This window comes from Emys orbicularis, chromosome 18 (genome assembly GCF_028017835.1).
Source record: "Emys orbicularis isolate rEmyOrb1 chromosome 18, rEmyOrb1.hap1, whole genome shotgun sequence".
NCBI classification, from domain to species: Eukaryota; Metazoa; Chordata; order Testudines; family Emydidae; genus Emys; species Emys orbicularis.
This window is the reverse complement of record NC_088700.1, coordinates 26,199,461-26,225,439: the sequence shown is the minus strand read 5'-3', so window position 1 is coordinate 26,225,439 and position 25,979 is coordinate 26,199,461. Positions and strand designations below refer to the sequence as shown.

The window sequence follows — 25,979 nt, the reverse complement described above, 5'->3', positions numbered from 1 at the left end:
TGCAACAATAAACAACTAATTTCAGCAGAGTAAGATCCCACTATTTTCATGACATTAAAATAGGTAGTTGATGGAAAAACATCTCAGATGTAGAAAAACCAGATGCCCTCTGAAAAAGACTGGACTAGAACTTGCTGCAGTGGGCACTAGTTAACTGCTCCTGCCTACTCCCCCACCTTCCTCAAGCTCCTTTGCTTTTTAAAAAAATAGAAACAAAAGCTTAGGCACCCAGTTTTCATCATAAGTGAGATGCTGGCAAAGAGTACATTAAAGTGGCCTTCTTCTCCACACAAGAGGACATAGGAACTACATCCTTGTGCTTAATCGATATTTTACATTTGCCAAGCCTTGTACAAACAAATCACAACTAGACATTGGGAGTGAAAGGTTCCCCAGCCATAAAACTGGACAAAGGATTATTTTTTAATAGCAAACTTGCTGTGGGACCTTGAGCAGAGCTAGGAATTCCTGCTTTCTAACACTTTGTCCATTAAACAATGAAACATCTTGATTTATTACTCCTGCTCATGTCATTGTATATACCCCATTTACACACGGAGATGCCTTTTGCATCGCCAATAAAATGAGAAAAACAAAGGTACTTTAATATTAAATCAATTTTTAAAATTCTTAGGATAGAAGTACTGCTAGCTCAGATAAGTTGGGAAGATGCATAGCTGCTAGTAGTGCCTGTTGTGGTTGAGAGAGATAATAAAGTTAATTTGATTCCTTACACAAGAGGCTTTAAAAAGTGCAATGCTCTGACATTCAATTGCCCGACTCAGGAGCAGGCCTCAGTTGTACATAAATACTAGGGATACTGATTGCATCCAAAAGAAAGTTGCCTTAAAACTGGGAATAGCCTCAGACTGGTTACAAGTTTAGGTTTAACAGGACAGTCCCAACCTTTGAGACAGCTTATAGCTTAGGCCAAGGATTCCTATTGTTCTTTTCTGAAGTTTCCCCTTGCTCTTGTGCAATACTCCATTTTATATAGGATTGATCTTTGGTGACCTAAGAGCAGGAAGATGGGAATTGCCCCAGGTACTTAGTGGTTGGCTTAATACCCTGAAGGATGAGTGCTTGTATCCCTATCTCATCTAACAACGGAAGCAGATGGCTGACTGCTTTTGACCACAGGCCACAACATGAAAAGCCACAGGTGAGGCCCAGGCAATAGCTGGTTATATTCAATGCTCTGTTCTCACCCATTTGTAAGTTACAAATCTGGTTACCTTTTTAAAAAGTTTGAGATATCTAAAAGTTACACGAGCCAAGTCAGTAGAATTTTTCTTTAATAGGTACTGAAAAAGGGCAGGATGTTTTTCCCTCTGTAGCTGAAATCTCCATATTCAACATTTTATCAGATTTAAAAACAATATTTTTGTAAGTTTCCTGTGTTGCTGCAGAAACTTTCCAGGGAAGGCTATAATCTTTACTTCTTAACGTACATAGTTCTTGGGAAACAACTGGAAGAGCTTGCCTTCTTGAGTAGGTTCATATCCATATTTCTCAAGGTTATGGGGGTCAAAAGTTCCATCTTTAATATCCTTCTCAATCTGTGGGGCAACAACATCCATGAAAAGCTGTTTGGCCGTCAGTGGTGGTTCTGTCCCTTTAGGAGTCTTATAGGAAACGTATGGCTTGAGCTTAAACCCTGTCAAATCTGGAACCACAAATTCAGGGACCATTTCCTTAATTTTGATAAATTTCCCACCTAAGGTGACATAACCCAATTTCCTGGCTCCTCTGCCTTTGTTATGGCTTCTGGGTCCACGTTTGCTGGTAAATTCAGCCATTCTGTCTGCACCTCGGACCAGGCCTCGAGCGAGGTTGGTAAGCAATCCCATGCTGAATATCTGCAAGAGGAAAAAAAAAGTCACGTAAGAAAAGAGTATGAACAATTGTTCTTCGCATGGCAGTTTAGGTAGGACTCTGACCTACGCTCCACTGAGTTACAGAAGAGCCCGTGAGCTCCCCATCTAGCTGTTATTCACAGCAGATGCTTCATGTTCACAGCACCTTCTGAGAACGGGAGCTCCCACTGCAAACAGCACCCTCCGCTTTCAGCTCCAGCCGCCTCAGAGCAGGCCCCCAGGCGGCAGCCCACACCCCGAGCACGGCCCGGGGGCACTTTTCTCCCGGGCAGATGGTTGCGGCAGGCTCTACGGGAGCCCTCGGGCTGTTTCTCTCATAGCAGTGGTGCCTCAGGAGCCGGCTCCAGGCGCAGGTGGGGACAAGCCCGCCCGGCCCGGCAGGCACATCCAGCCTGGGGGCGCCCGAACCGCGGGCGGGCAGGGCCGCTGCGGGTCCCTAAACAGCCCGCCGGGACGAGGGGGTGGCCTGACCCGTCTCTCGGGCGCTGCCCCCGCGTCCCCTGGGACCCGACCCTAACGGGGCCCTTGGACGAGAGACTCTCACATGTCCCGGCGCCGCGTTCTGTCCGCAGCACCTCGCCGCTCACTCGCCCACATACAGCAACGGCGCCTCGCCCGCGGCGCAACTACCAACCAACCCGCGGCCGCTGTAACTGCACGTGGCAATGCTCTGGCCAATCAGCGTGGAACGTCATTGCGTAGCGCGTGCGTACCCGGCGTGTTTTTCTGGAGGAAGACAAGGAAAGCACGGTCCCGTTTCTTGCATGACCCCTGCACTGACTTTTAACCTCTGACCTCATGTAGACGGTTCCCCCCGTTTCCCGTCTCCTGTCAAGAAGAGACATTTTCGAGCCGCCTGGAGCCACTCGGTGAGTCACCGCTTCCCCTGGGGACTCCAGGCACCGGCCTTCTCCCCAGACCAGCTCCCCTGCGAGCAGCGTCTGGCTGGGGGCCTGCCCGAGGGGCTGGACAGCGAGCACCCCCCTCTTCGGCTCAGCTCTGAGTATCTCCGTCTTAGCGGTGTTGAGGCCTTGCCTCCCATTCGACTCGGCTCTGCTGAGATTCCCCCTACACCCGAAGTCACTGTGGAGCCTGGATACTGCGGCCGTGGGTGGGTGCCTCAATGCAGCGGGTCTGAAATTGTTTGGACCCTTTCCCAGTACGTGGCTGCCCTGGGGTTTTACTAGAGTCTTGTGCCAGTTCTGGCCATGGCAGGAGAAGTGAATGACAGTGACACTGATACGTGATGGAGCCCCCTGTTTACTCTCTTTGCTTCTGGAAAGGGTCAGATCTCATGCTGTGTGTCTCATCTTGGATGCAGGATTATTATAGTGAACTTTGGATATCATAGGAGCAGCACTACACTAACCTGCTCAAATGTTTAGTCGGGGTAGAGTGAGAATTATTATTGCTGTTTGCAGTGTGGTTTTCGCTGGTCCTAGGACATTAGAGAGACAAGGTGGGTGGGGTAATATATTTTATTGGACCAACTTCTGTTGGTGAGAGAGACAAACTTTTGAGCTTATACAGAGCTCTTCGTCAGGTCTGGGAAAGGTACTCGGTGTGTTTGAGTACCTTTGTCAGACCCGAAGAAGATCTCTGAGTAAGCTTAAAAGCTTATCTCACTCACCAACAGAAGTGGGTCCAATAAAAGATATTACCACATCCACTTTGTGTCTCTAATTATTATTGTTATTTATTTATATTGCAGTAGCTATTCAAGACCACAGTCAGGATTGAGCATTGTGCTCAGTGCTGTACAAACATAAAGGAGATGGAGTCTTCTTAGAGAGTTCTCAGTCTAAAGTACAGAGATTTACCTGCTTGCTTAATTGAATTGGATTTACCTGTTTACACATAGTGATTATTCCCATTGATTGTGCCTCAGTAGTCCTTCAGTGTGACTACTCATAATGCAAAAATTTAAGTCTTTGGAAGATCAGGGCCTAAATAGATAGGAAAAAAACATAAACAAAATGTCAAACTATATTGTGAATCAATTTCCCTCCCCCCCAGCCTTGCAAAATTGTCATGAAAGTGTACCAGCCCAGGCACAAAATCTATTTACCTACACTTTATGATGTTAATAATGAAAGGGAAAGGTTTAAAAAAAAAAATAAAACTGACTAGCCTTTTAAGTGAATAAGCAATAAAAAAGCAAAGATGCTGCATCACAAAATGTCCTTCATTTTGACAGCTATAGTTTACTGCAGTGGTTTTCAACCTTTTTTCATTTGTGGACCCCTAACAAATTTTACATGATGGTGCGGACCCCTTTGGAAATCTTAGACCTCGTCTCTGGACCCCGGAGGTCTGCAAACCACAGGTTGACAATCACTGGTTTAGTGCACTACTTAGGATACTTCATAGTGTACTACTAAATGTAACATTGTGTATTCTGTCAAAATCAAATAAAATCATAATCATATACAATATCCCAAAGGTGGCAAGAATGCACTACATTTTTGTACAGGATGAAAAGTGTGTAGATTAATGGAATTCACATTTAAAGTAATACAAAATCCTATACATCCATTATACTAATAGGGGATGGTTCCTCATATTTAAATAATAAGACATGCATGATAGGGTGAATTCTGTGGGGTTTTTTTTTCCTTTCAGTTTTTTAAAATTGAGTTTCATTAGATCTCTGTGTATTTAATATTTTTATCTATTTAAATTTGTACACTGGCAGAAAATGTTTTTTTCATAATTTGAGCAGAAAAACTAAGATTAATAAGACTCAGAATACAATATTATATGTTATACGTTAAAATTTTTTACTATTTCATTGTGGAATATGGAATTATTTGCTAGAGATGCTGAAATACTTTAAAAATGTCCCTCAAGATATTTAATTAAACCTTTTTCTGTAAATATTGACTAAAAGGCACAGTGTCAGCTTGAAATCTAGTCTATTTAAAAGAGATATAAGAAATTTAGTTTAAGGCACTTATTGCTGCCTTTCAGTCCCCATCCTAATTTCTGTGGTTTTATTTTTGTTTTGTTTAGTTTTTAATAAATTTGTCTTTCCTGGTGCTGTGTGAAAGACTGACAACATAGGAAATTGACTAACTGTGTGGCTCTTTGGATTAGTCACTGTTACCTTCAACTCAGTCTTTCGGGAAGAGAATTTGTTGGGGTACAAAATAGAGCTGCTGTTTTTTAAGGCTTTGTGAAGAATGTTAGGCTATGTCTATACTAGGCTATGTCTACAATTTTGTCATTCGTGGGTGTGAAAAAAACACACCTCTGACTGACATAAGTTTCACTGACAAAAGTGCCGGTCTGGACAGCGCTATGTCGGCAGGAGACGGTCTCCTGCTGACATAGCTACCCCCGCTCATTGGGGATGGTTTAATTATGCTGACGGGAGAGCTCTCTCCTGCCGGCATAGAGTGGCTACACCGGAGACCTTACAGTGATGCAGCTGCAGCAGTACAGCTGTGCTGCTGTAAGGTCTGTAGTGTAGACATAGTCTTAGTTTCATTTAATTACTAATTGGGTAATTATGAACTGTGCTAAAAAAGCAATCCTCTTGCAATGGGATAAGACAGGCTAATGTTCATTGCAGAAGCAGTATTTTTGGCACATATGTAGTACTTTGAGTTTTTTGGGGAAAAATCCTATAAACTGTTTGCGTAAAGGCATTATGTAGGATATGGTGACACTGTGTATTAGAACTTCCTAGGTAGACCTGGCTACTGATCTGCAGTTCAGGTCTATGCTTTGAATTGTGTTAAATATTGTGTCAGGTCTGGGTTTTCTAATGGTTCTACAAGTGGTAACGATATGGCTATGAAAGTATAAGGGAAAAGAAGCCTGTAACAGCTGATGGTCTTTGCCTGAAAACTGCATCATGTTAACAGTGGGGACCTTGCTGGAAAATTTGTTTTGCTGATTCAAGGGTACAATTAGCTTGTTATGCCCACCTGGATATAAGGAAAGTGGATATAGCCCTCAAGGATTGAGAGAGCACACACTGCACTGTAGGGTTTGGAGCAAAAAACGAAACCTAAGCATAGCCTTATGCTCTGGTGAGGTAAGCATAGTGGTAGTCAAGCTTGAAGAGAAGGCTTGGGCTGGGTTTTCAGTTGGAAGTAGAGGGTAAATACATTAAGACCTCAGGAGGGATGACTTTTAATTTTGTTGCCTTGTATACATTACAGAGCCTTGACTTCTCTCTAGGGAAAAAGGTGTATTTTTTAATCTGTATTAAGCTAACCAATATTAAAATCTTAAGGTTGACAAGGCAGTTGCAGTTTTAACCTGAGTTAGTTGTTTGAGGTGAACGCTGTAGGGTTTACCTTGAGCAGCTAACACAGATTAAAATTACAACCACTTTATCCATAACTAGGATTTTAACATGGGTTAGCATAACACCAGTAAAACACATCTTTTTTTCTCAGTGAAGATACAGGCCAAATGTTTAAAAACAAATCTCATTGTTGCTAATAGCAATTCAGTTGCACCGGTATTAGAAACAGTGGGAGCCCTAGCATGGAAGGCTCTCTGGCTCCAGCAGACATTTTCAATATTATGTTTGAGACTTTCTTTGAGCAGGTTTAATTAATTTGGTGGGATGGGGGTGCCGGCTTGTTTTCTGTTTGTGCTGTATATGAGACCCTTGATTGAAACCCATAAACACAGCTTGGTTACCATGTAGAGAGCTTCATTAATTATCATTGTTGTACTAGAATATCAGAACAGCAAATCATCACCCTGTTTGCTTTATTTCTTCCTGTATTTTCTCTCAGTAAGAAAAAGGAAGATGGAAAAAAAATGCAATATTTCTATTAACTTGCCTTCTAATGATAAATAAAGAAGCTTGGAGGATTAGTTCTCAAACACTTTGCATTATGGTTGTTAATGCTGACTATGGGAATGATGAATGTCACTTATTAACTAGGTTTTCTTCTCTCATTTATTTCCCCCCCCCCCAAAAGACATGGGTGATGAGGACAGCAACTCCAGCCTCGAGGTACAGTATGCTGGGTTTTTATATTTATACTCTGACTTATTCAAGCACTTATGGTGTTTCCAGAATCTGGAACTTAACTTGCCCAGTTTAGTAACATCTGGCTAATTTGTTAAAGAATACAAAAATATTGGCTTTAAATAAGAGCTGTTCCACATGTAAGATGTTTAGTTTTTTGTTTTGTCCCTCCAAAATCTTAAAAAGATTGGCCCCAGCTTGCTGTCATTTTTCTAACCCTCTTCGTCCAGTTGCATTTCTTATCTCCTCCAGCCTTCATTTTAGTCTAAGATATTACCAAAGTAACACAACGTAAGCTGCATATAATATGCTCCCACACTTCTTTGGTTGCCCTGTAGCTTTTAGGTCCCAATCCTGGGTATACTTATGGATGCGCTTAACTTTGCTCAGGTGAGTTGTCCCATTCATTTCAATAATACAGCCACAGACTGAAGAGCTGGAAAAAGGTAGAGTCCCGTGGCAGCTGTCTTTTACTATAGCTATACCTTGGTGTACTAAAGTATATGATTTAATAGAGCCTTAAGGCAAGGCTCTGTGTTGGGAATTACTTATTCCTAGGGAAAAAAGATAACACACATTAAATGCCCAAACATATGCCATGCAAGCTTTATTCAAATCACAGTTTCAGCAATCAAAGCATAACCACATGGAAACAAATGTACTTGACAAGCCAGGAGGGTATCTGGTAATTTGAGTGGTAATAACAGCAAGACAAGGCTCTCTTTACTGGCAACAGCCCAGATGGGACATGCATCACTGTCGGAGAGCGCAAGGTAAAATTTATTGTAAAATTAGTTGTCAAGATAGAATTGTTGATCTGCAGTCCCCGGTGGGCCCATAGTCTTTTACAGCTTGAACCCCGAATAACATTCAGGGCACGTTACCATATGAATTGTTATGATATAGTAATTATTGGCAACAGAAGGTTGTGTATATTTGCCAGACATCTAAAGGGTATTGTCCTGGGAAGTAAACCATCTGGACTAATTCCCACAGAAAAGAGACTAGTGGGAAAGAATAAGCAGGGATTTGTCTACTCACAAAACAGAGCTCCCTCTTCCCCAGTCACTACAGTATCATTGGAAAGAGATCCCACTGGGAACAAAAGAGCACAAGTTGTGGTGGGAGAAGAATTTGGGAATGGAACTACTCTTTGAATGAACAGGAAGGAAGGAGACTAGAAATAGCAGCGTAAGGATTAAGCTAACAGTTGTAAGAATTTTTTACCTGTTTCTTTTCTCTTATAATCAATGGTGGATTAATGGATGGGCCCTGTGCCCAGGGGCCCCGGCCAATTTGGGGGCCTCTGCAGGTGTGCGAGAACCTCTGTAGAAGTGGGGGGGCCACCAGCACCAGAACTGTGGCCTCACCCCCTGCTCCTCCTCTTTCCCCGAGGCTCCGCTTTCAGCCAGACTGGAAGCCAGAGGTGAGCCATGGTAAGAGCTGCCCAGAGAGCCTGGGCTGCTGTGGGGAGCCCTGGACCCTCCACCTGTCCTGGGCAGTCGGCTGGGTGACCAGAGAGCAGCCCTCAGTCTGTGTCCCTGCCTCTTGGGGTGCGCCGTCCATGGTAGGCAGAGAGTCTGGGGCTCCACATGGTGGCCAAGGCTCCCTGGACAGCTCTTTCCATGGCCCGGCTACAGCCTGGGCAGGGGCCTTGAGGGGAAGAGGAGGAGCAGGGGGTGGGGCCCCATGGTGAGGGGCATGTGGGGGGTCCAAATGTTCTTTATGCCCAGGCCCCCAATAAATCTTAATCCACCTCTGCTATAATATAATTATGTATAATTTAAAGCAAAGCTTGAAAAAGTTATCAGACACCTACTAGTCAGGTGATATGAAATATTGAAAGGGGTGGGCAGGTGGAGGAGAACTCAGGACTACAGTAGCCCCCAACTGCTGGAATTCCTGTTAATATGCTGGCCTGGACCTTGTTGGAGGACTCCATCTTTCATATGGCCTTTGGCTAGTGAGTCTCGTATGGTTAAACCCATCCTGTCCCACCTTGGTTATGAAGGAAAGAAGAAACTTTCTCTCTGCCCCTTCCATTCTTGACTATTGGGTTGAGGGTGGCTCTACTATTCTTATCCTTCACCCAAGTTCCTGGCTACTGCTCCAGTAAGTGTGTCTGTACTGGTCTGCCCGTAACCCAGTACCTGCATATTGTGCCCTGCCCCATCCATAGTTTGGTGCTCACTTCCACTATATGCAGCATTTTGAATAACAGCTGTTGAAATGACCAGTGTTATTCTACTTTCCCTCGGCAGCTGCGATCAGCAGTGGAGCTGTTCGTATAATCAGGAGTAATATACTGCATCTGTTCATATTTTAAAAAATGCTTCAGGTTATCATTAGTACTAGAAACCTAACTTTAAAAAGGAGTCTAAAGTAGGTTGGAAGCTGGTCATTTAGAATTTTTCTGTTTAATGTTCTGTGTGTAGGAACTGAGTGCTCAGATTGGTGTCAGAATTATTTATGTAACCTTAAATTGTGATTTCCATAGTCTGAGTTTTTCTGTGCCTGTGTATAATGGTACACCTTTTCTTGAATTGCACTTAGCAATCTGAACTGTATCTTCCTAGGCGCTTATTTTAAAAGTATTCTATAATCTTATTTCCTTAACATCACTTTAAAGGGCTTTCAGACTTTATGTAGGAGGTTCATAGACTCCGAGATTCCAGTGCCTGAAGGGACTATTGTGATCATCTAGTCTGATCTCCTATATAACACAGGCCATAGAACTTTCCCCAAAATAATTTCTTTTGAGGTGATATATCTATGGATCTTATATAAATTATTGTATCTAAAATTGGTTTGTTCTGGTAACAAATTGGAAAAATTGTGGCTTTGTGATGGCACAGAAAGTTACTATTTTAGGTGACTGCCCTCAAATCACAGCACTCATTTACTTCAAGTATATTGAGTGTTATAGTGCATTTTAGAAACATAATGCATTCATACAAAATATTGGTACAGTTCTTAAAATATTAGGTCTTATTTTGGGAAAGCATGTTGTATATTTCTAAACTGCATAGCCTTAGTTACAGATTTCCTATCCTCTGGAAAGGTATCTTCGGATTAGAAATAAAGAACGCCCTGCAGAAGCACAGTTTGTTGGTGGGACTGAGAGAATACTGCATTGGTTATGTTTCAGAGTAGCAGCCGTGTTAGTCTGTATCCGCAAAAATAACAGGAGTACTTGTGGCACCTTAGAGACTAACAAATTTATTAGAGCATAAGCTTTCGTGGGCTACAACCCACTTCTTCGGATGCATAAAGAGTGAACCATATATTGAGGAGATATATATACACACACATACAGAGAGCATGAACAGGTGGGAGTTGTCTTACCAACTCTGAGAGGCCAATTAAGTAAGAGAAAAAAAACTTTTGAAGTGATAATCAAGATGGTTCAGTACAGACAGTTTGATAAGAAGCAAGTGTGAAAATACTTACAAGGGGAGATAGATTCAATGTTTGTAATGGCTCAGCCATTCCCAATCCCTATTTAGCCCTGAGTTGATTGTGTCTAGTTTGCATATCAATTCCAGCTCAGCAGTCTCTCGTTGGAGTCTGTTTTTGAAGTTTTTCTGTTTTAAGATAGCCACCCGCAGGTCTGTCAAAGAATGGCCAGACAGGTTAAAGTGTTCTCCCACTGGTTTTTGAGTATTATGATTCCTGATGTCAGATTTGTGTCCATTAATTCTTTTGCGTAGAGACTGTCCGGTTTGGCCAATGTACATGGCAGAGGGGCATTGCTGGCACATGATGGCATATATCACATTGGTAGATGTGCAGGTGAACGAGCCACTGATGGTATAGCTGATGTGATTAGGCCCTATGATGGTGTCACTTGAATAGATATGTGGACAGAGTTGGCATCGGGCTTTGTTACAAGGATAGGTTCCTGGGTCAGTGTTTTTGTTCAGTGATGTGTGGTTGCTGGTGAGTATTTGCTTTAGGTTGGGGGGTTGTCTGTAAGCGAGGACAGGTCTGTCTCCCAAGATCTGTGAGAGTAAAGGATCATCTTTCAGGATAGGTTGTAGATCTCTGATGATGCGCTGGAGAGGTTTTAGTTGGGGGCTGAAGGTGACAGCTAGTGGTGTTCTGTTATTTTCTTTGTTGGCCCTGTCTTGTAGGAGGTGACTTCTGGGTACTCGTCTGGCTCTGTCAATCTGTTTTTTCACTTCAGCAGGTGGGTATTGTAGTTTTAAGAATGCTTGATAGAGATCTTGTAGGTGCTTGTCTCTATCTGAGGGATTGGAGCAAATGCGGTTATATCTTAGAGCTTGGCTGTAGACAATGGATCGTGTGGTGTGTCCTGGATGGAAGCTGGAGGCATGTAGGTAAGTGTAGCGGTCAGTAGGTTTCCGGTACAGGGTGGTATTTATGTGACCATCGCTTATTAGCACAGTAGTGTCCAGGAAATGGACCGCTTGTGTGGATTGATCTAGGCTGAGGTTGATGGTGGGATGGAAATTATTGAAATCATGGTGGAATTCCTCAAGGGCTTCTTTTCCATGGGTCCAGATGATGAAGATGTCATCAATGTAGCGCAAGTAGAGTAGGGGCGTTAGGGGACGAGAGCTAAGGAAGCGTTGTTCTAAGTCAGCCATAAAAATGTTGGCATACTGCGGGGCCATGCGGGTACCCATAGCAGTGCCGCTGACTTGAAGGTATATATTGTCCCCAAATGTGAAATAGTTGTGGGTGAGGACAAAGTCACAGAGTTCAGCCACTAGGTTAGCTGTGACATTATCGGGGATACTGTTCCTGATAGCTTGTAGTCCATCTGTGTGTGGAATATTGGTGTAGAGGGCTTCTACGTCCATAGTGGCCAGGATGGTGTTTTCTGGAAGATCACCGATGGATTCTAGTTTCCTCAGGAAGTCAGTAGTATCTCGAAGATAGCTAGGAGTGCTGGTAGCGTAGGGTCTGAGGAGAGAGTCCACATAACCAGACAAGCCTGATGTTAGGGTGCCAATGCCTGAGATGATGGGGCGTCCAGGATTTCCAGGTTTATGGATCTTGGGTAGCAAATAGAATGTCCCTGGTCGGGGTTCTAGGCATGTGTCTCTACAGATTTGTTCCTGTGCTTTGTCAGGGAGTTTTTTTAGCAGATGGTGTAGTTTCTTTAGGTAATCCTCAGTGGGATCAGAGGATAATGGCCTGTAGAATGTGGTGTTAGAGAGCTGTCTAGCAGCCTCTTGGTCATATTCCAATTTATTCATGATGACGACAGCACCTCCTTTGTCAGCCTTTTTGATAATGATGTCAGGGTTGTTTCTGAGGCTGTAGATGGCGTTGTGTTCAGCATGGCTGAGGTTATGGGGCAAGTGATGTTGCTTATCCACAATTTCAGCCTTTGCACGTTGACGGAAGCAATCTATGTAGAAATCCAGTCTGTTGTTTCGACCGTCCGGAGGAGTCCACGCAGAATCCTTTTGTTTGTAGTGCTGGTAGGGGGGATTCTGTGGGTTAGTATGCTGTTCAGAGGTATGTTGGAAATATTCTTTGAGTCGGAGACGTCGAAAGTAGGATTCTAGGTCACCGCAGAACTGTATCATGTTCGTGGGTCTGGAGGGACAAAAGGAGAGGCCCCGAGATAGGACAGACTCTTCTGCTGGGCTAAGAGTATAGCTGGAAAGGTTAACAATATTGCTGGGTGGGTTAAGGGAACTACTGTTGTGGCTCCTTGTGGCATGTAGCAGTTTAGATAGTTTAGTGTCCTTTTTCCTTTGTAGAGAGGCAAAGTTTGTCTTGTAAATGGCCCCGCAGTATGCCAACATTTTTATGGCTGACTTAGAACAACGCTTCCTTAGCTCTCGTCCCCTAACGCCCCTACTCTACTTGCGCTACATTGATGACATCTTCATCATCTGGACCCATGGAAAAGAAGCCCTTGAGGAATTCCACCATGATTTCAATAATTTCCATCCCACCATCAACCTCAGCCTAGATCAATCCACACAAGCGGTCCATTTCCTGGACACTACTGTGCTAATAAGCGATGGTCACATAAATACCACCCTGTACCGGAAACCTACTGACCGCTACACTTACCTACATGCCTCCAGCTTCCATCCAGGACACACCACACGATCCATTGTCTACAGCCAAGCTCTAAGATATAACCGCATTTGCTCCAATCCCTCAGATAGAGACAAGCACCTACAAGATCTCTATCAAGCATTCTTAAAACTACAATACCCACCTGCTGAAGTGAAAAAACAGATTGACAGAGCCAGACGAGTACCCAGAAGTCACCTCCTACAAGACAGGGCCAACAAAGAAAATAACAGAACACCACTAGCTGTCACCTTCAGCCCCCAACTAAAACCTCTCCAGCGCATCATCAGAGATCTACAACCTATCCTGAAAGATGATCCTTTACTCTCACAGATCTTGGGAGACAGACCTGTCCTCGCTTACAGACAACCCCCCAACCTAAAGCAAATACTCACCAGCAACCACACATCACTGAACAAAAACACTGACCCAGGAACCTATCCTTGTAACAAAGCCCGATGCCAACTCTGTCCACATATCTATTCAAGTGACACCATCATAGGGCCTAATCACATCAGCTATACCATCAGTGGCTCGTTCACCTGCACATCTACCAATGTGATATATGCCATCATGTGCCAGCAATGCCCCTCTGCCATGTACATTGGCCAAACCGGACAGTCTCTACGCAAAAGAATTAATGGACACAAATCTGACATCAGGAATCATAATACTCAAAAACCAGTGGGAGAACACTTTAACCTGTCTGGCCATTCTTTGACAGACCTGCGGGTGGCTATCTTAAAACAGAAAAACTTCAAAAACAGACTCCAACGAGAGACTGCTGAGCTGGAATTGATATGCAAACTAGACACAATCAACTCAGGGCTAAATAGGGATTGGGAATGGCTGAGCCATTACAAACATTGAATCTATCTCCCCTTGTAAGTATTTTCACACTTGCTTCTTATCAAACTGTCTGTACTGAACCATCTTGATTATCACTTCAAAAGTTTTTTTTCTCTTACTTAATTGGCCTCTCAGAGTTGGTAAGACAACTCCCACCTGTTCATGCTCTCTGTATGTGTGTGTATATATATCTCCTCAATATATGGTTCACTCTTTATGCATCCGAAGAAGTGGGTTGTAGCCCACGAAAGCTTATGCTCTAATAAATTTGTTAGTCTCTAAGGTGCCACAAGTACTCCTGTTATTTTTGCATTGGTTATGTTTGATTAAGTTTTGGAAAATAGATTTGTAACCATAAAGGCTAGAAAGCTTTTAAAAAAAGTTTTATTTATTTATTTTGTTTTAGATGAAAACTAAATGAACTCTGCAGAGGAATGGAGCCATTGTTGACTTAAAAAAATAACAAAAAATTGTGGCATTCATGACAGTGACAAACAGCCAGCCATAATAATACTCTTTAGACCAGATTGAGCACTTATCTGAAGTTAGATGACAAAACATTTGACATCTAAAACTTCACAGTCAACAGTTGTTTTAGACTAACTGCTGTATCAGTTCACATTTTGAAAGTTATCTTCACAACTAAAAGGGTTAGACGTATGCAACTTCAATTTTTTTTTTTAAAAAAAAGCTTGTATTTTGCAGAATATGAATCTCAGATTGTAAATTTATCAAATGAAGTTCCTGACAGGTATATTGTACAGTATTGAAATATACATATGTATGAATTTTTAAACTTCTGCAATGAATGAGTGGTCAGTTGTAAATGGACAAATTTTTTTTACCCCCTTTGTGAAAAATCAGATTTTTGTTTTGAGTCCTCGTATAAGTAGTTCTGAAAACAATCTAAGAATACTATGTGTTTCTACAACTAAAAAGTTAATGAAGAAAGTAAGCTTTATAATGGAACATAGATTGCCACTCAATAGATAAAATTATACAGTAACTCCTCACTTAAAGTCGTCCTGGTTAACATTGTTTCGTTATGTTGCTGATCAATTAGGGAACATGCTCGTTTAAAGTTGTGCAATGCTCCCTTCTAACGTCGTTTGGCAGCCGCCTGCTTTGTCCATTGCTTGCAGGAAGAGCAGCCCGTTGAAGCTAGCTGGTGGGGACTTGGAACCAGCAGGGCCGGTGCAACCTATTAGGCGACCTAGGCGGTCGCCTAGGGCACTAGCATTTGGGGGGCGGCATTTTCTTCCTTGGCGACCGCAGCGGCCGGATCTTCGGCCGCTCCGGTCGTCGTCGGCATTTAGGCGGAGGGAGCTGGGGCAGGGGGACGCGGGGAGGGCCGCATGCAGCAAGTAAGGGGTGGGGTGGCACGCAGGGGAACTCCCCGCCCCAGCTCACCTCTGCTCCGCCTCCTCCCCTGAGCACGCCGCCCCGCTCTGCTTCTCTCCCTCCCAGGCTTGCGGCGCCAAACAGCTGATTGGCGTCGCAAGCCTGGGAGGCGGGAGACGTGGAGCAGCGATGGCATGCTCGGGGAGGAGGCGGAGCAGAGGTGAGCTGGGGGGGAGCTGCCGCACGGCTCCCCGGGCAGGGGGGGAGCTGCTGTGTGTGGGGGGTGTGCCTCAGGGCGGAGGGGGGGTGGGGAGGTGCCTCAGGGCAGAGCGGGGTGTGGAGCTGCCGCAGGGCTCGGGGAGGGGGCGGAGCAGAGGTGAGCTGGGGTGGGGAGCTGTCGCACGGCTTCCCAGGCGGGGGGGGGGAGCTGCCACGGGGGAGGCACCTCGGAGGGGGGGGTGGGGAGCTGCCGCGGGGGAGCTGCTGCAGGGCTCGGGGAGGGGGCGGAGCAGAGGTGAGCTGGGGTGGGGAGCTGCCGCACGGCTCCCCGGGCCGGGGGGGGTGGGGAGCTGCCGCGGGGGGGGGGGCGCCTCAGGGCGGGGGTGGGTGGGGAGCTGCCGGGGGGGGTGAGGAGGGGGGAGGGCGCAAGGTGGAAGTTTCGCCTAGGGCGCGAAACATCCTTGCACCGTCCCTGGGAACCAAGGTGGACTGGCAGCCCCCTATCAGCTCCCCCTATCAGCTCCCCGCTCCCCTAAGTTCCCTGTGCAGCAGCTGCCCAGCAGGCTAGCAATTGCAGCTGTCCCTCCCCCCACTGCCATGTGCTGCTCCTGCCCTCTGCCTTGGAGCTGCTCCCTGAGACTCCTGCTTGCTGTGCGGGGGGGGAGGGGAGGAAGATTGGGGCTAATGTCAGGGTGTCCCCCTCCCCCCTGCTTCTGCACCCCGCTTATCCCATCTTCCATAGAGCGGGGGGGACACACGACAGGGCTCAGGACAGAGGGAGCTTGCGGGCAGCAGCAGCTGCGGTCTCAGCAAGCTGATCTAATAAACAAGGCAGTGTACTTAAAGGGGTAATGTGCATCTCTCTCTCACACACACAATATGTGTCTCTGTCTGCGATGCTCTCTCCCCTCCCTCCATTCCTGCTGCCTTGTAGACTGTGAGAGTTAACCCTTGAGGGCTCAGCCAATTGCTAGTTCATCATTTAGCAGTAAGGCATTCCCTGGAAAATATCCCACCCTCTGACTCCTCCACCTCAACCAAGCTTCACAGTCATCATCACTGTGTACCAGTATTAAATTGTTTGTTTAAAACTTATACTGTGTGTGTGCGTGTGTGTGTGTGTGTGTGTATATATATATAATATAGTCTTTTGTCTGGTGAAAAAAAATTCCCTGGAACCTAATCCCCTCATTTACATTAATTCTTATGGGGAAATTGGATTCACTTAACATCGTTTCGCTTAAAGTCGCATTTTTCAGGAACATAACTACAACGTTAAGTGAGGAGTTACTGTAATATAATTATAAACCACAGTTTCCGGCCAATGGGAGCTACGGAGTTGGTGCTCAGGGCAGGGGCAGTGCACGGAGACCCCCTGCCCCCTCCCAGAGGCTGCAGGGACATGCCAGCCGCTTCCGGGAGTGGCCCAGGGCCATGGCAGACAGGAAGCCTGCCTTAGCCTCGCTGCACCGCCGGACTTTTAGCGGCCTAAAATCTCCCTTTTTGGCTTCAGTAGCTTCTGGGAGATAGAGCCCAATTCCATGAGACTCCCGGCGAAACTGGGAGGGTTGGCAGCCCTTCGTCTAGCTGTAGCATTTCAAGTGTAGACAAGCCCTGAGTCCCTCATTTCTGCCCAGGATGCCTGTCTGTTAGAGACCAATGGAGTTTTTGTGTTCTCCCCCTCCTCTTTACTTGACTCAGCCCTTTTATGTTTTAATGGTATATCATACAAGGCATATCTTCCCGTCCCTCAAGTGGTGTGCCTGGGTGCCTTATGCCATGTTCACTCTCTGCATCCCAAATACCAACAGCTAGAAAAAGATAGAGCTTCAAACTTATCAGAAACCTACCACTAGCCAGAGGCTGACTTACCCTTCAAGTAGGGTCCTGGGGAAGCAATCTGGTTAGAATCCGAGAAAGTGGGAGGCCTGGGCTTCTTATCAGTGCCTATGTAATAGCTTGCTATTGTGTGTGCCCCTCCTACTTCGCTCATCTGCCACATTTACCTGTGTCTAGAGTAGGGGACTAGTCCATTTTTGATAAATCCAGTGATGCTGCTATTCAAAGAGGGCTCTCCAGGAGCTATTTCTACCTCCCTGAGTAGGACCTGAGGACAGCCTCCTAAAGTTGCACGAGTGTAATTATGTACATCGACACAGCTTGCGGCAACAAGCCTCTGAATCTGGGTTGACAGACTTGGGCTTTTGGGGCTTGCACTACCATGCTAAAAATAGCTGTGTAGAAGTTGTAGCTCGGGCTCTGAAGCGTAGGCATGCAGGAGAGATTCAGCCTGAGCTGCAGCTTAAAAGCACTATCTACACTGTTGTTTGTAGTGTGAGTTCCACAAGCCCAAGTCAGTTGACCTGGGCTCAGAGGCCGAGCTGCTAGCTGTGTAGATCAGCGGTGCCCAAACTTTTCCTCTTGTGCCTCCCCCTACCAATAATGGAATGTGTCTGCGCCCCTCTGTGTCTGAGAGCAGAGTTGTGGCCTGGGGCTGGCGGCCAAGAGCAGGGGCCGACGGCCAAGCCACAGCTGGGACAGGAACAGGGTAGCGGCCGGCTACTGGGAGCGGAGCTGGGTCACAGCTGGGGCTGGAGTGGAGCTGGGGGCAGAGCGGGGCTGGGTGATGCTCCCTCCACACCCTCCCATGGGGGCTGTCCTGAGCCTCACTGGACAGGGCGTGCCCCACAGTTTGGGGACCACTGGTGTAGATGTATACTATGTGAGATCAGCAGCTAGTAAGGCTGCAGCTGGGATAGGGACAGGGAACAGTTTTCTTATCTCCTGAGGAGGCCCCCTAGAGAGTGGGCTTATAGCTGGAGTTGGATTGGTGATCCCTACAAAATAGTAACTTATCCTGCCTCTCCTGGAGCATGCTGACAATTATCTGACCCTAACTGAAACCTGTTCACCCCAGATGTGGCTGCATTTCAGTGCTAGGTATTTGTACAAGGTTTGATCCCAGAGTCCATGGGTACCCAGATCTCCTATTGACTATAGCCGGAGTGTCAATTGTGCTGTTAGTTTACTAGAGTCTGCCATCTCAGGGTATTGTTGGATCACCAGCTGCTATTAATCAAACATAGAGCAACAGTGGCCAGGAAAGCACTTCTTCATCTATATCTGTCCCAGAGCTTGCTACTGTGGGTTTTGGATGTGGGCAAGTCTACCCTTATCTGAGCTTCCACCATGTTAAGATTTGATTACTGCACTGTACTGCCCTTTATATACAGGTGCACCTTAAACTGATCTGGATACTGAAGTTGGTGCTTATTAAGGAGCATATCTTGCTGGGAGCACGAGACATCAGTGACTCTGCATGTCGCCTGATGGTTTTGGAGTGGAGTTTAAGGTGTTTGCTGTCAACTATAAACCCCAAAATGGCTTGGTTCCTGCTTATAGGGCCTTGCAAGTCTCCTCTCCTGGGCCACAGCTGTGGTTAGTGAAGGTGCCTGAATTGAAGTCCCCTTGGTTTAAAAAAGGAGGAGATGCTGACAAGGCATTTTCTTTGAGGGCCCTTGACTTTGGAACTCGTTCCTTGTGATGCTTCTTGGGGATACCCAGGGTTCTGAGGCATCTTGCTACCACCCGCCCTTAGAGATAAGTTATGCTGTCTGCTCGTCTCCTCTGTGAAAGATCCAGGGTACCCATAGACATCTCAGAGCAAACCATTGTCCTTATTCATAGGCAGGACATCCTCCTGTTTGTTCTTTTTGTTTTCTGTATACTCCTTTCTTGTAGATTTTGTCATTTCTTAATCGATATCTGGCTCAGTATGCAAATAGGCCTCCATTGTGGAGCAGACAGTACAGCTATGACCAGACAGGGAGGTCTAAGCATCTGTTACCTCCTGCCTGAAAGGAACCTGTCTGCGGCACGTCACCTTGACCTGCCTTACCTTAAGAACATAATATTCAGTATAGATACATAACTTCTTAAATATTATACTTGCATACATTTTGCAATGATTATGATGACCATTAGTAGAGACCTTACATGCCACCTTTGGTGAAGTACTATGTATGTCCCTGACCCAAGGGATCCCTGTAAAACCTCATGTGCCCTCTGCCAGTTGGCATCAAGAGGTCCCTGAGTCACACTCCTTCTCCACCTTGGACTGAAATAGCCCAGGTCTTTTGACCATCAGGGTACCCAGACTTTTGGGGAGGGAGGAACATAAGGGCTGGTATTTGTGGATGAGACTGTTTAATTTTATCACTGGTTGTTTTGAAGTTACTTCACACAATCTGATAGATCCTAAAGCGCCTTACTATGTGGTTGAAAGGAGGACACTATATAAATGTAAGAAAATTACTTTGGATGCATGAGACCAGATATGGAGAAACTGTTACTGAGATTTCTTGCTATGTGTACAGATAGTCTTTTAAAGAACCTTCAGTTTTTGCAAGCTTTTTCCTTAATTGTTCCCTTTCTGTTCTGGCTTTAGGCTGGATTCCCAGTGGGCATAGATTTACGAACACGAGTTCTTCAGTTCGTAGAAGACAGAATGCAAACTACTATGGTAATATACAACTTTCATTGATTGGATGCAAGATAAAATGTGTGTATAAATAGCCTCCTGTGTATCATTCCTCAGGTACAGTCAGTACTCCGGGGGAATTCTGTGCCAAAAAATAAAAAATTCTGTGCACAATATTTTCAAATACTGCAAAATACACAGAATTTTATTTGTCAAAATAACACAATATAATCATACCGGTTTCAATTATTTTGGTAATTTATTTCAAAATACCTGTCAAGAACTATGTCTTTAACAGTACAGACAACAAAAAAGATTCAAGAAATGTTTTTGACAAATAGATTCCTTACTAGGCATTTTAATACAGAACTTTGAGTAATAATTCATTTAAACGACAATTCAGAAATGTATCTTCTGTACCCCTCAGAAGCAGTGCAAAGGCTTGGGGGAGTCAGGGGTAACGGAGGAGCTGAGGGATAGGGAAGTAATTGCTCAGAAGCAGCCTGGGAGTGAACCTGGAGGGTTGTTGGGTGTGGGTGGGAGAAGTATGGAACAGGGTATTTTTGGGGAGAGAGATTGTTAGGGAGTTGGGGAGCCTCCCCCATGCTGACCCTGGCTGACCACTAGCCTCTCCCATTCAGTCAGGCACATCTGCCCCTGTCCCCATGTGTCCCTGCACTTTCCTTCCCCTGTTCCCATGCTCCCCCTCCCTTGGTCCCCATTTGGCCCTGCACACCCCCACCCCCAGTGTCCCTGCACCCCCACTTCCATTTAGCCTCCGCTCTAGTCTACCCCCTTCACTAGCCCTTTTGACCCTCTGTGACCCCCCCAACAGCCCCGTATGCTCTGCTCTGTCCGTCCCCCATATCCCATCTTCCTCACCTGACCTCACAGCCATGTCTCTATGAGAAAATCAGCCTCTGCTTTCTCCCTGTCGGCTGCTGGCTGCTATAGTGAGCTGGCTGCCCTCTGTTTTGGTGCCACAGCAGCCCCTGTTGAGTGAAAGGTGCAACTGCAGTGCCTCTCCGGCAGAATGTATTTTTGTGGAGAAAAAAAAAATCTGTGCAGTGGTGCAGAATTCCCCCAGGAGTAAGTCAGAGCTTGAGTGGATTATGTGATCTCACATTACTGCAATGCATGAAGTGGAGTTTCAGTTTCTGGTTTTCACCCCATGTGCTACCTACTTATTCAATTCATAGGTCCTTCAAATAGAAGCAGAGGATCCCAGGGGTATGTGTGTGGGAGGGAGACTGTGAAATTGTTTAAATGCTTCAGTACTTAGTTATATCACAATTGGGTCACTTTTTTTTTCTTTTCCAAAATGAGGATTTCTGAACATGCCCTGAATTTCCACATTCATACCTTGCTGAGTGTTTGCTATAGGATTTACCAAAATTTTAAGGAATATTTTAATTATTCACTCTTTTTCCTAACCTCTCCCCACAGCTAACTGGAATAATAATTGGAGCTGCAGTGGCATTGCCCCTTATAGGGATTTTTGTGTTTGTCGTTTACAGAAAGGTGAAGCAATCTAGTAAGTACTCCACTTGCTACACATGTTTTAAAACAGAATCTTCTCAGTGGTTTCCTTTGCCCTACTATTTCCTTAATGTAATATGATAGAGCCAGTGCTTGTTCTGGAGGTAATGATTCAAGCAGGAAAATAGCCTTAAAAGGACACAGAATTTGTGTTGCATTGCTGATTGTGCTAACTGTCCAAGTGCATACAGTGTTCAGGAAGCTTAAAATTAGGTGGGTTTAGTTCCTTTAGCATATAATAAACTCCATGGCATCACAATCAATATGTAAATAACTTGGTGTAATCAGGAAATGTCACTGAGTTTGAGTGGGACAGAGGTGAAAATTGGGGGCATCCTTGTGAGGGACAACTGACAGATCCAGTGCACAGCTATAGAAGGAGTTCTGATCTTTGGGAGAGAGGTGAAAGGCCCTGCATGGCCTTTTAAAAAATTAAATTTACAATAACTGCTTCTTGTGCTCTGGTATTGGAGACATGTTAAGTTCCTTCTTCAGCTGTCTGTTCTCTGGCCTGGCCTATCGGAGCAGAAATGGCATAAATGAGACAACGTGGTGGATCAGAGTCCAAATTCTAGACATCGTGTCTCCGTGGCCATCAGGGACTGAAAGTACTATGGAGGCAGTATCCCTGGTGGCTGGGAGGAGGGCCCTTAGTATGGTTCTTGGGCCAACTTGCGGGCTGTTTTCAGGCTCCAGAGAAAGTCTGCTGGCGGGATTCTTAGCCCTTCTCTCTCTTGACAGATCTAGAACTCCATTCTCCTTCTCAACTTGCAAACATTCCTGAACTTTGCCGTGCATTTCCCTTCTCTGCTCTCCCTGCTTTGTGTTGAAACTTAGCCCTGGTCTACACTACGAGTTTAGGTCGAATTTAGCAGTGTTAGGTTGATTTAACTCTGCACCCGTCCACATGACGAAGCCATTTTTGTCGACTTAAAGGGCTCTTAAAATCGATTTCTGTACTCCTCCCCAATGAGGGGATTAGTTCTGAAATAGACATCGCCAGGTCGAATTTAGGGTAGTGTGGATGCAAATCGACGGTATTGGCTTCCGGGAGCTATCCCAGAGTGCTCCATTGTGACCGCTCTGGACAGCACTTTCAACTCAGATGCACTAGCCAGGTACACAGCAAAAGCCCTGGGAACTTTTGAATTTCATTTCCTGTTTGGCCAGCGTGGCGAGCTCAACAGCACAGATGACCATGCAGTCCCAGAATTGCAAAAGAGCTCCAGCATGGACCAAATGGGAGGTACTTGATCTGATCACTGTTTGGGGAGACGAATCCGTGCTATCAGAACTCGGTTCCAAAAGACGAAATGCCAAAATATTTGAAAAAATCTCCAAGGGCATGATGGACAGAGGCTACAACAGGGACCCGCAGCAGTGCCGCGCGAAAATTAAGGCGCTCAGGCAAGCATACCAAAGAGGCAAACGGCTGCTCTGGGTCAGAGCCCCAGATGTGCCACTTCTATGATGAGCTGCATGCAATTCTAGGGGGGGCCCCTACCACTGCCCCACCCCTGTCCATGGACACCTGCAAGGGGGGAGTCTCATGCAACAGGGATGAGGATTTTGGGGACGAGGAAGATGAGGAGGAGGATGAGGATAACGCACAGCACGCAAGTGGAGAAACCATTCTCCCCGACAGCCAGGAACTGTTTATCACTCTGGAGCCAGTACCCTCCCAACCCTCACAAGGTGGGCTCACGGACCATGAAGCCAGAGAAGGCACCTCTGGTGAGTGCACCTTTGTAAATATAATGCACGGTTTAAAAACAAGCGTGTTTAATGATTAATTTGCCCTGAAGACTTGGGATGCATTCGCGGCCAGTACAGCCCCTCCTTTTAAATGACCAGCCCAACAGGTGCTTGGTATGGGAAAGGAGGGCGCTGCTGTTTGAAACCATTCCCACATGTTATGAAGGTTGAAGAAGCCGAAAGACTGTGGCTTACCATGGCTGCCTGCAAGCTGAATTCTGTTGCCCGGCCCTGCGTGTGTGATCTCTCACACCAAACTGGCAAGCCCTCAATATAAGAGGCAAAATGCGACCTTGTACTGAAAGCACCTGTGCTATGTAATGTTAACAGCTTGGTTTACCGTGAAAGAGTCTACCCATTGTTCTCTAAAATGTGTCTTTTTAAATACTACTCTCCCTTTTTTTCCTCACGCAGCTGCAAATGTTTCAATACTCCCCCTAGCATCTCCGTTCCAGATGCTAGCGCAGATAAGGAGGCGAAAAAAATGCACTCGTGATGAAATGTTCTCTGAGCTCATGCAGTCCTACTGCACTGAAAGAGCTCAGCAGAATTTGTGGAGACAAACAATGTCAGAGTCCAGGAAAGCAGAAAATGAATGAGAGGACAGGAGGGACGAGCGAGATGAAAGGTGGCAGGAGCAAGATGAGAGATGGCGGCAGTGCGATGAGAGGAGGCAGGATGCAATGCTGAGGCTACTGGGGGATCAAACTGATCATAGAATCATAGACTATCAGGGTTGGAAGGGACCTCAGGAGGTCAGCTAGTCCAACCCCCTGCTCAAAGCAGGACCAATCCCCAACTAAATCATCCCAGCCAGAGCTTTGTCAAGCCTGACCTTAAAAACCTCTAAGGCCACCACCTCCCTAGGTAACCCATTCCAGTGCTTCACCACCCTCCTAGTGGGAAAAAGTGTTTCCTAATATCCAACCTAAACCTCCCCCACTTCAACTTGAGACCATTGCTCCTTGTTCTGTCATCTGGTACCACTGAGAACAGTCTAGATCCATCCTCTTTGGAACCCCCTTTCAGGTAGTTGAAAGCAGCTATCAAATCCCCCCTCATTCTTCTCTTCTGCAGACTAAACAATCCCAGTTCCCTCAACCGCTTCTCATAAGTCATGTGTTCCAGCCCCCTAATCATTTTTGTTGCTCTCCGCTGGACTCTTTCCAATTTTTCCACATCCTTCTTGTAGCGTGGGGCCCAAAACTGGACACAGTACTTCAGATGAGGCCTCACCAATGTCAAATAGAGGGGAACGATCACATCCCTCGATCTCATGGCAATGCCCCTACTTATACAGCCCACAATGCCATTAACCTTCTTGGCAACAAGGGCACACTGTCGACTCATATCCAGCTTCTTGTCCACTGTAACCCCTCGGTCCTTTTCTGCAGAACTGCTGCCTAGGCATTCAGTACCTAGTCTGTAGCAGTGCATGGGATTCTTCCGTCTTAAGTGCAGGACTCTGCACTTGTCCTTGTTGAACCTCATCAGGTTTCTTTTGGCCCAATCCTCTAATTTGTCTAGATCCCTCTGTATCCTATCTCTACCCTCCAGCGTATCTATCACTCCTCCCAGTTTAGTGTCATCTGCAAACTTGCTGAGAGTGCAGTCCACGCCATCCTCCAGATCATTAATGAAGATATTGAACAAAACCGGCCCGAGGACCGACCCTTGGGGCACTCCGCTTGATACCGGCTGCCAACTAGACATGGAGCCATTGATCACGACCTGTTGAGCCCGACGACCTAGCCAGCTTTCTATCCACCTTATAGTCCATTCATCCAGCCCATACTTCTTTAGCTTGCCGGCAAGAATACTGTGGGAGACCGTATCAAAAGCTTTGCTAAAGTCAAGGAATAACACATCCACTGCTTTCCCCTTATTCTCAGAGCCAGTTATCTCCTCATAAAAGGCAATTAGGTTAGTCAGGCATGACTTGCCCTTGGTGAATTCATGCTGACTGTTCCTGATCACTTTCCTCTCCTCTATGTGCTTCAGATTTGATTCCTTGAGGACCTGCTCCATGATTTTTCCAGGGACTGAGGTGAGGCTGACTGGCCTGTAGTTCCCCGGATCCTCCTTCTTCCCTTTTTTTCAAGATGGGCACTACATTAGCCTTTTTCCAGTCATCCCTGACCTCCCCTGATCGCAGGGGCGGCTCCAGGCACCAGCGCAGCAAGCGTGTGCCTGGGGCAGCAAGCCGCGGGGGGCGGCCTGCTGGTCCCTGTGAGGGCGGCAGTCAGGCTCCCCTGATCGCCATGAGTTTTCAAAGATAATGGCCAATGGCTCTACAATCGCATCCGCCAACTCCTTTAGCACCCTTGGATGCAGTGCATCCGGCCCCATGGATTCGTGCTCATCCAGCTTTTCGAAATAGTCCTGTGACGTTATTGATATAATCTGGGACCATATAGATCATTGTTGCAACCAAGGTCCTGTAGTGGCACCCAAATCTTGTATAAAGGGGGTCAAATGTGGTGTCTAAGACAAGGTTATGGTTTACTGGTTATAATTATGCTGTCTATATGTGTGTATCAATGTTGTAGTTGAAGTTATGAATATTGGCTCTATACTGTCTGTATTTCAAACTTATGCTATGCTGCTGGGTGACATCCCAGACAAGCTGGGGTTAGCTCTGCCTAGCCTGCTTGATGGCCCATTAAGGACCATCAGCTATACAATGGACCCATTGAGAGAAGGCAAATATGCCTTGAGACTCAGCAAAGTATGCAGGGACTTGCCCATGTGACTCCAGACTCCATTTTGCTGTAATTTTCCACAGTAAGGACAAAGAGGTGTTCTTACACCTGGAAAAGACTATATAAGGCTGATGCCTCATCTCCATCTTGTCTTCAAT

The 25,979-nt window shown here is 45.8% G+C and overlaps 2 protein-coding genes across 2 annotated transcripts in view; one reads left to right on the top strand and one right to left on the bottom strand.

The window, feature by feature from the left end:
• Positions 1-1,278: 1,278 nt before the first annotated feature.
• MRPL41 (mitochondrial ribosomal protein L41) lies at positions 1,279-2,511 on the bottom strand. The gene is made up of 2 exons (XM_065418852.1): positions 2,422-2,511; positions 1,279-1,859 (listed from the first exon to the last, which is right to left on the bottom strand). The coding sequence occupies exon 2, from the start codon at positions 1,848-1,850 to the stop codon at positions 1,443-1,445; it is 408 nt and encodes a 135-aa protein (XP_065274924.1). The 5' UTR covers positions 1,851-1,859; positions 2,422-2,511; the 3' UTR covers positions 1,279-1,442.
• A 150-nt stretch (positions 2,512-2,661) lies between these two features.
• The window catches only part of PNPLA7 (patatin like phospholipase domain containing 7), a 424,003-nt gene continuing 400,685 nt past the window's right edge, over positions 2,662-25,979 (top strand). The window contains exons 1-4 of the mRNA XM_065418594.1: positions 2,662-2,746; positions 6,824-6,858; positions 19,793-19,867; positions 21,272-21,359. Coding sequence (XP_065274666.1) covers positions 6,826-6,858; positions 19,793-19,867; positions 21,272-21,359 — 196 coding nt within the window. The 5' untranslated portion in view covers positions 2,662-2,746; positions 6,824-6,825. The remainder of the gene's footprint in view (positions 2,747-6,823; positions 6,859-19,792; positions 19,868-21,271; positions 21,360-25,979) is intronic.

What these genes read in the sequence shown, in the direction of transcription:
- MRPL41 (XM_065418852.1), bottom strand. Translation starts at nt 1,850, where the DNA reads ATGGGATTGCTTACCAACCTCGCTCGAGGCCTGGTCCGAGGTGCAGAC.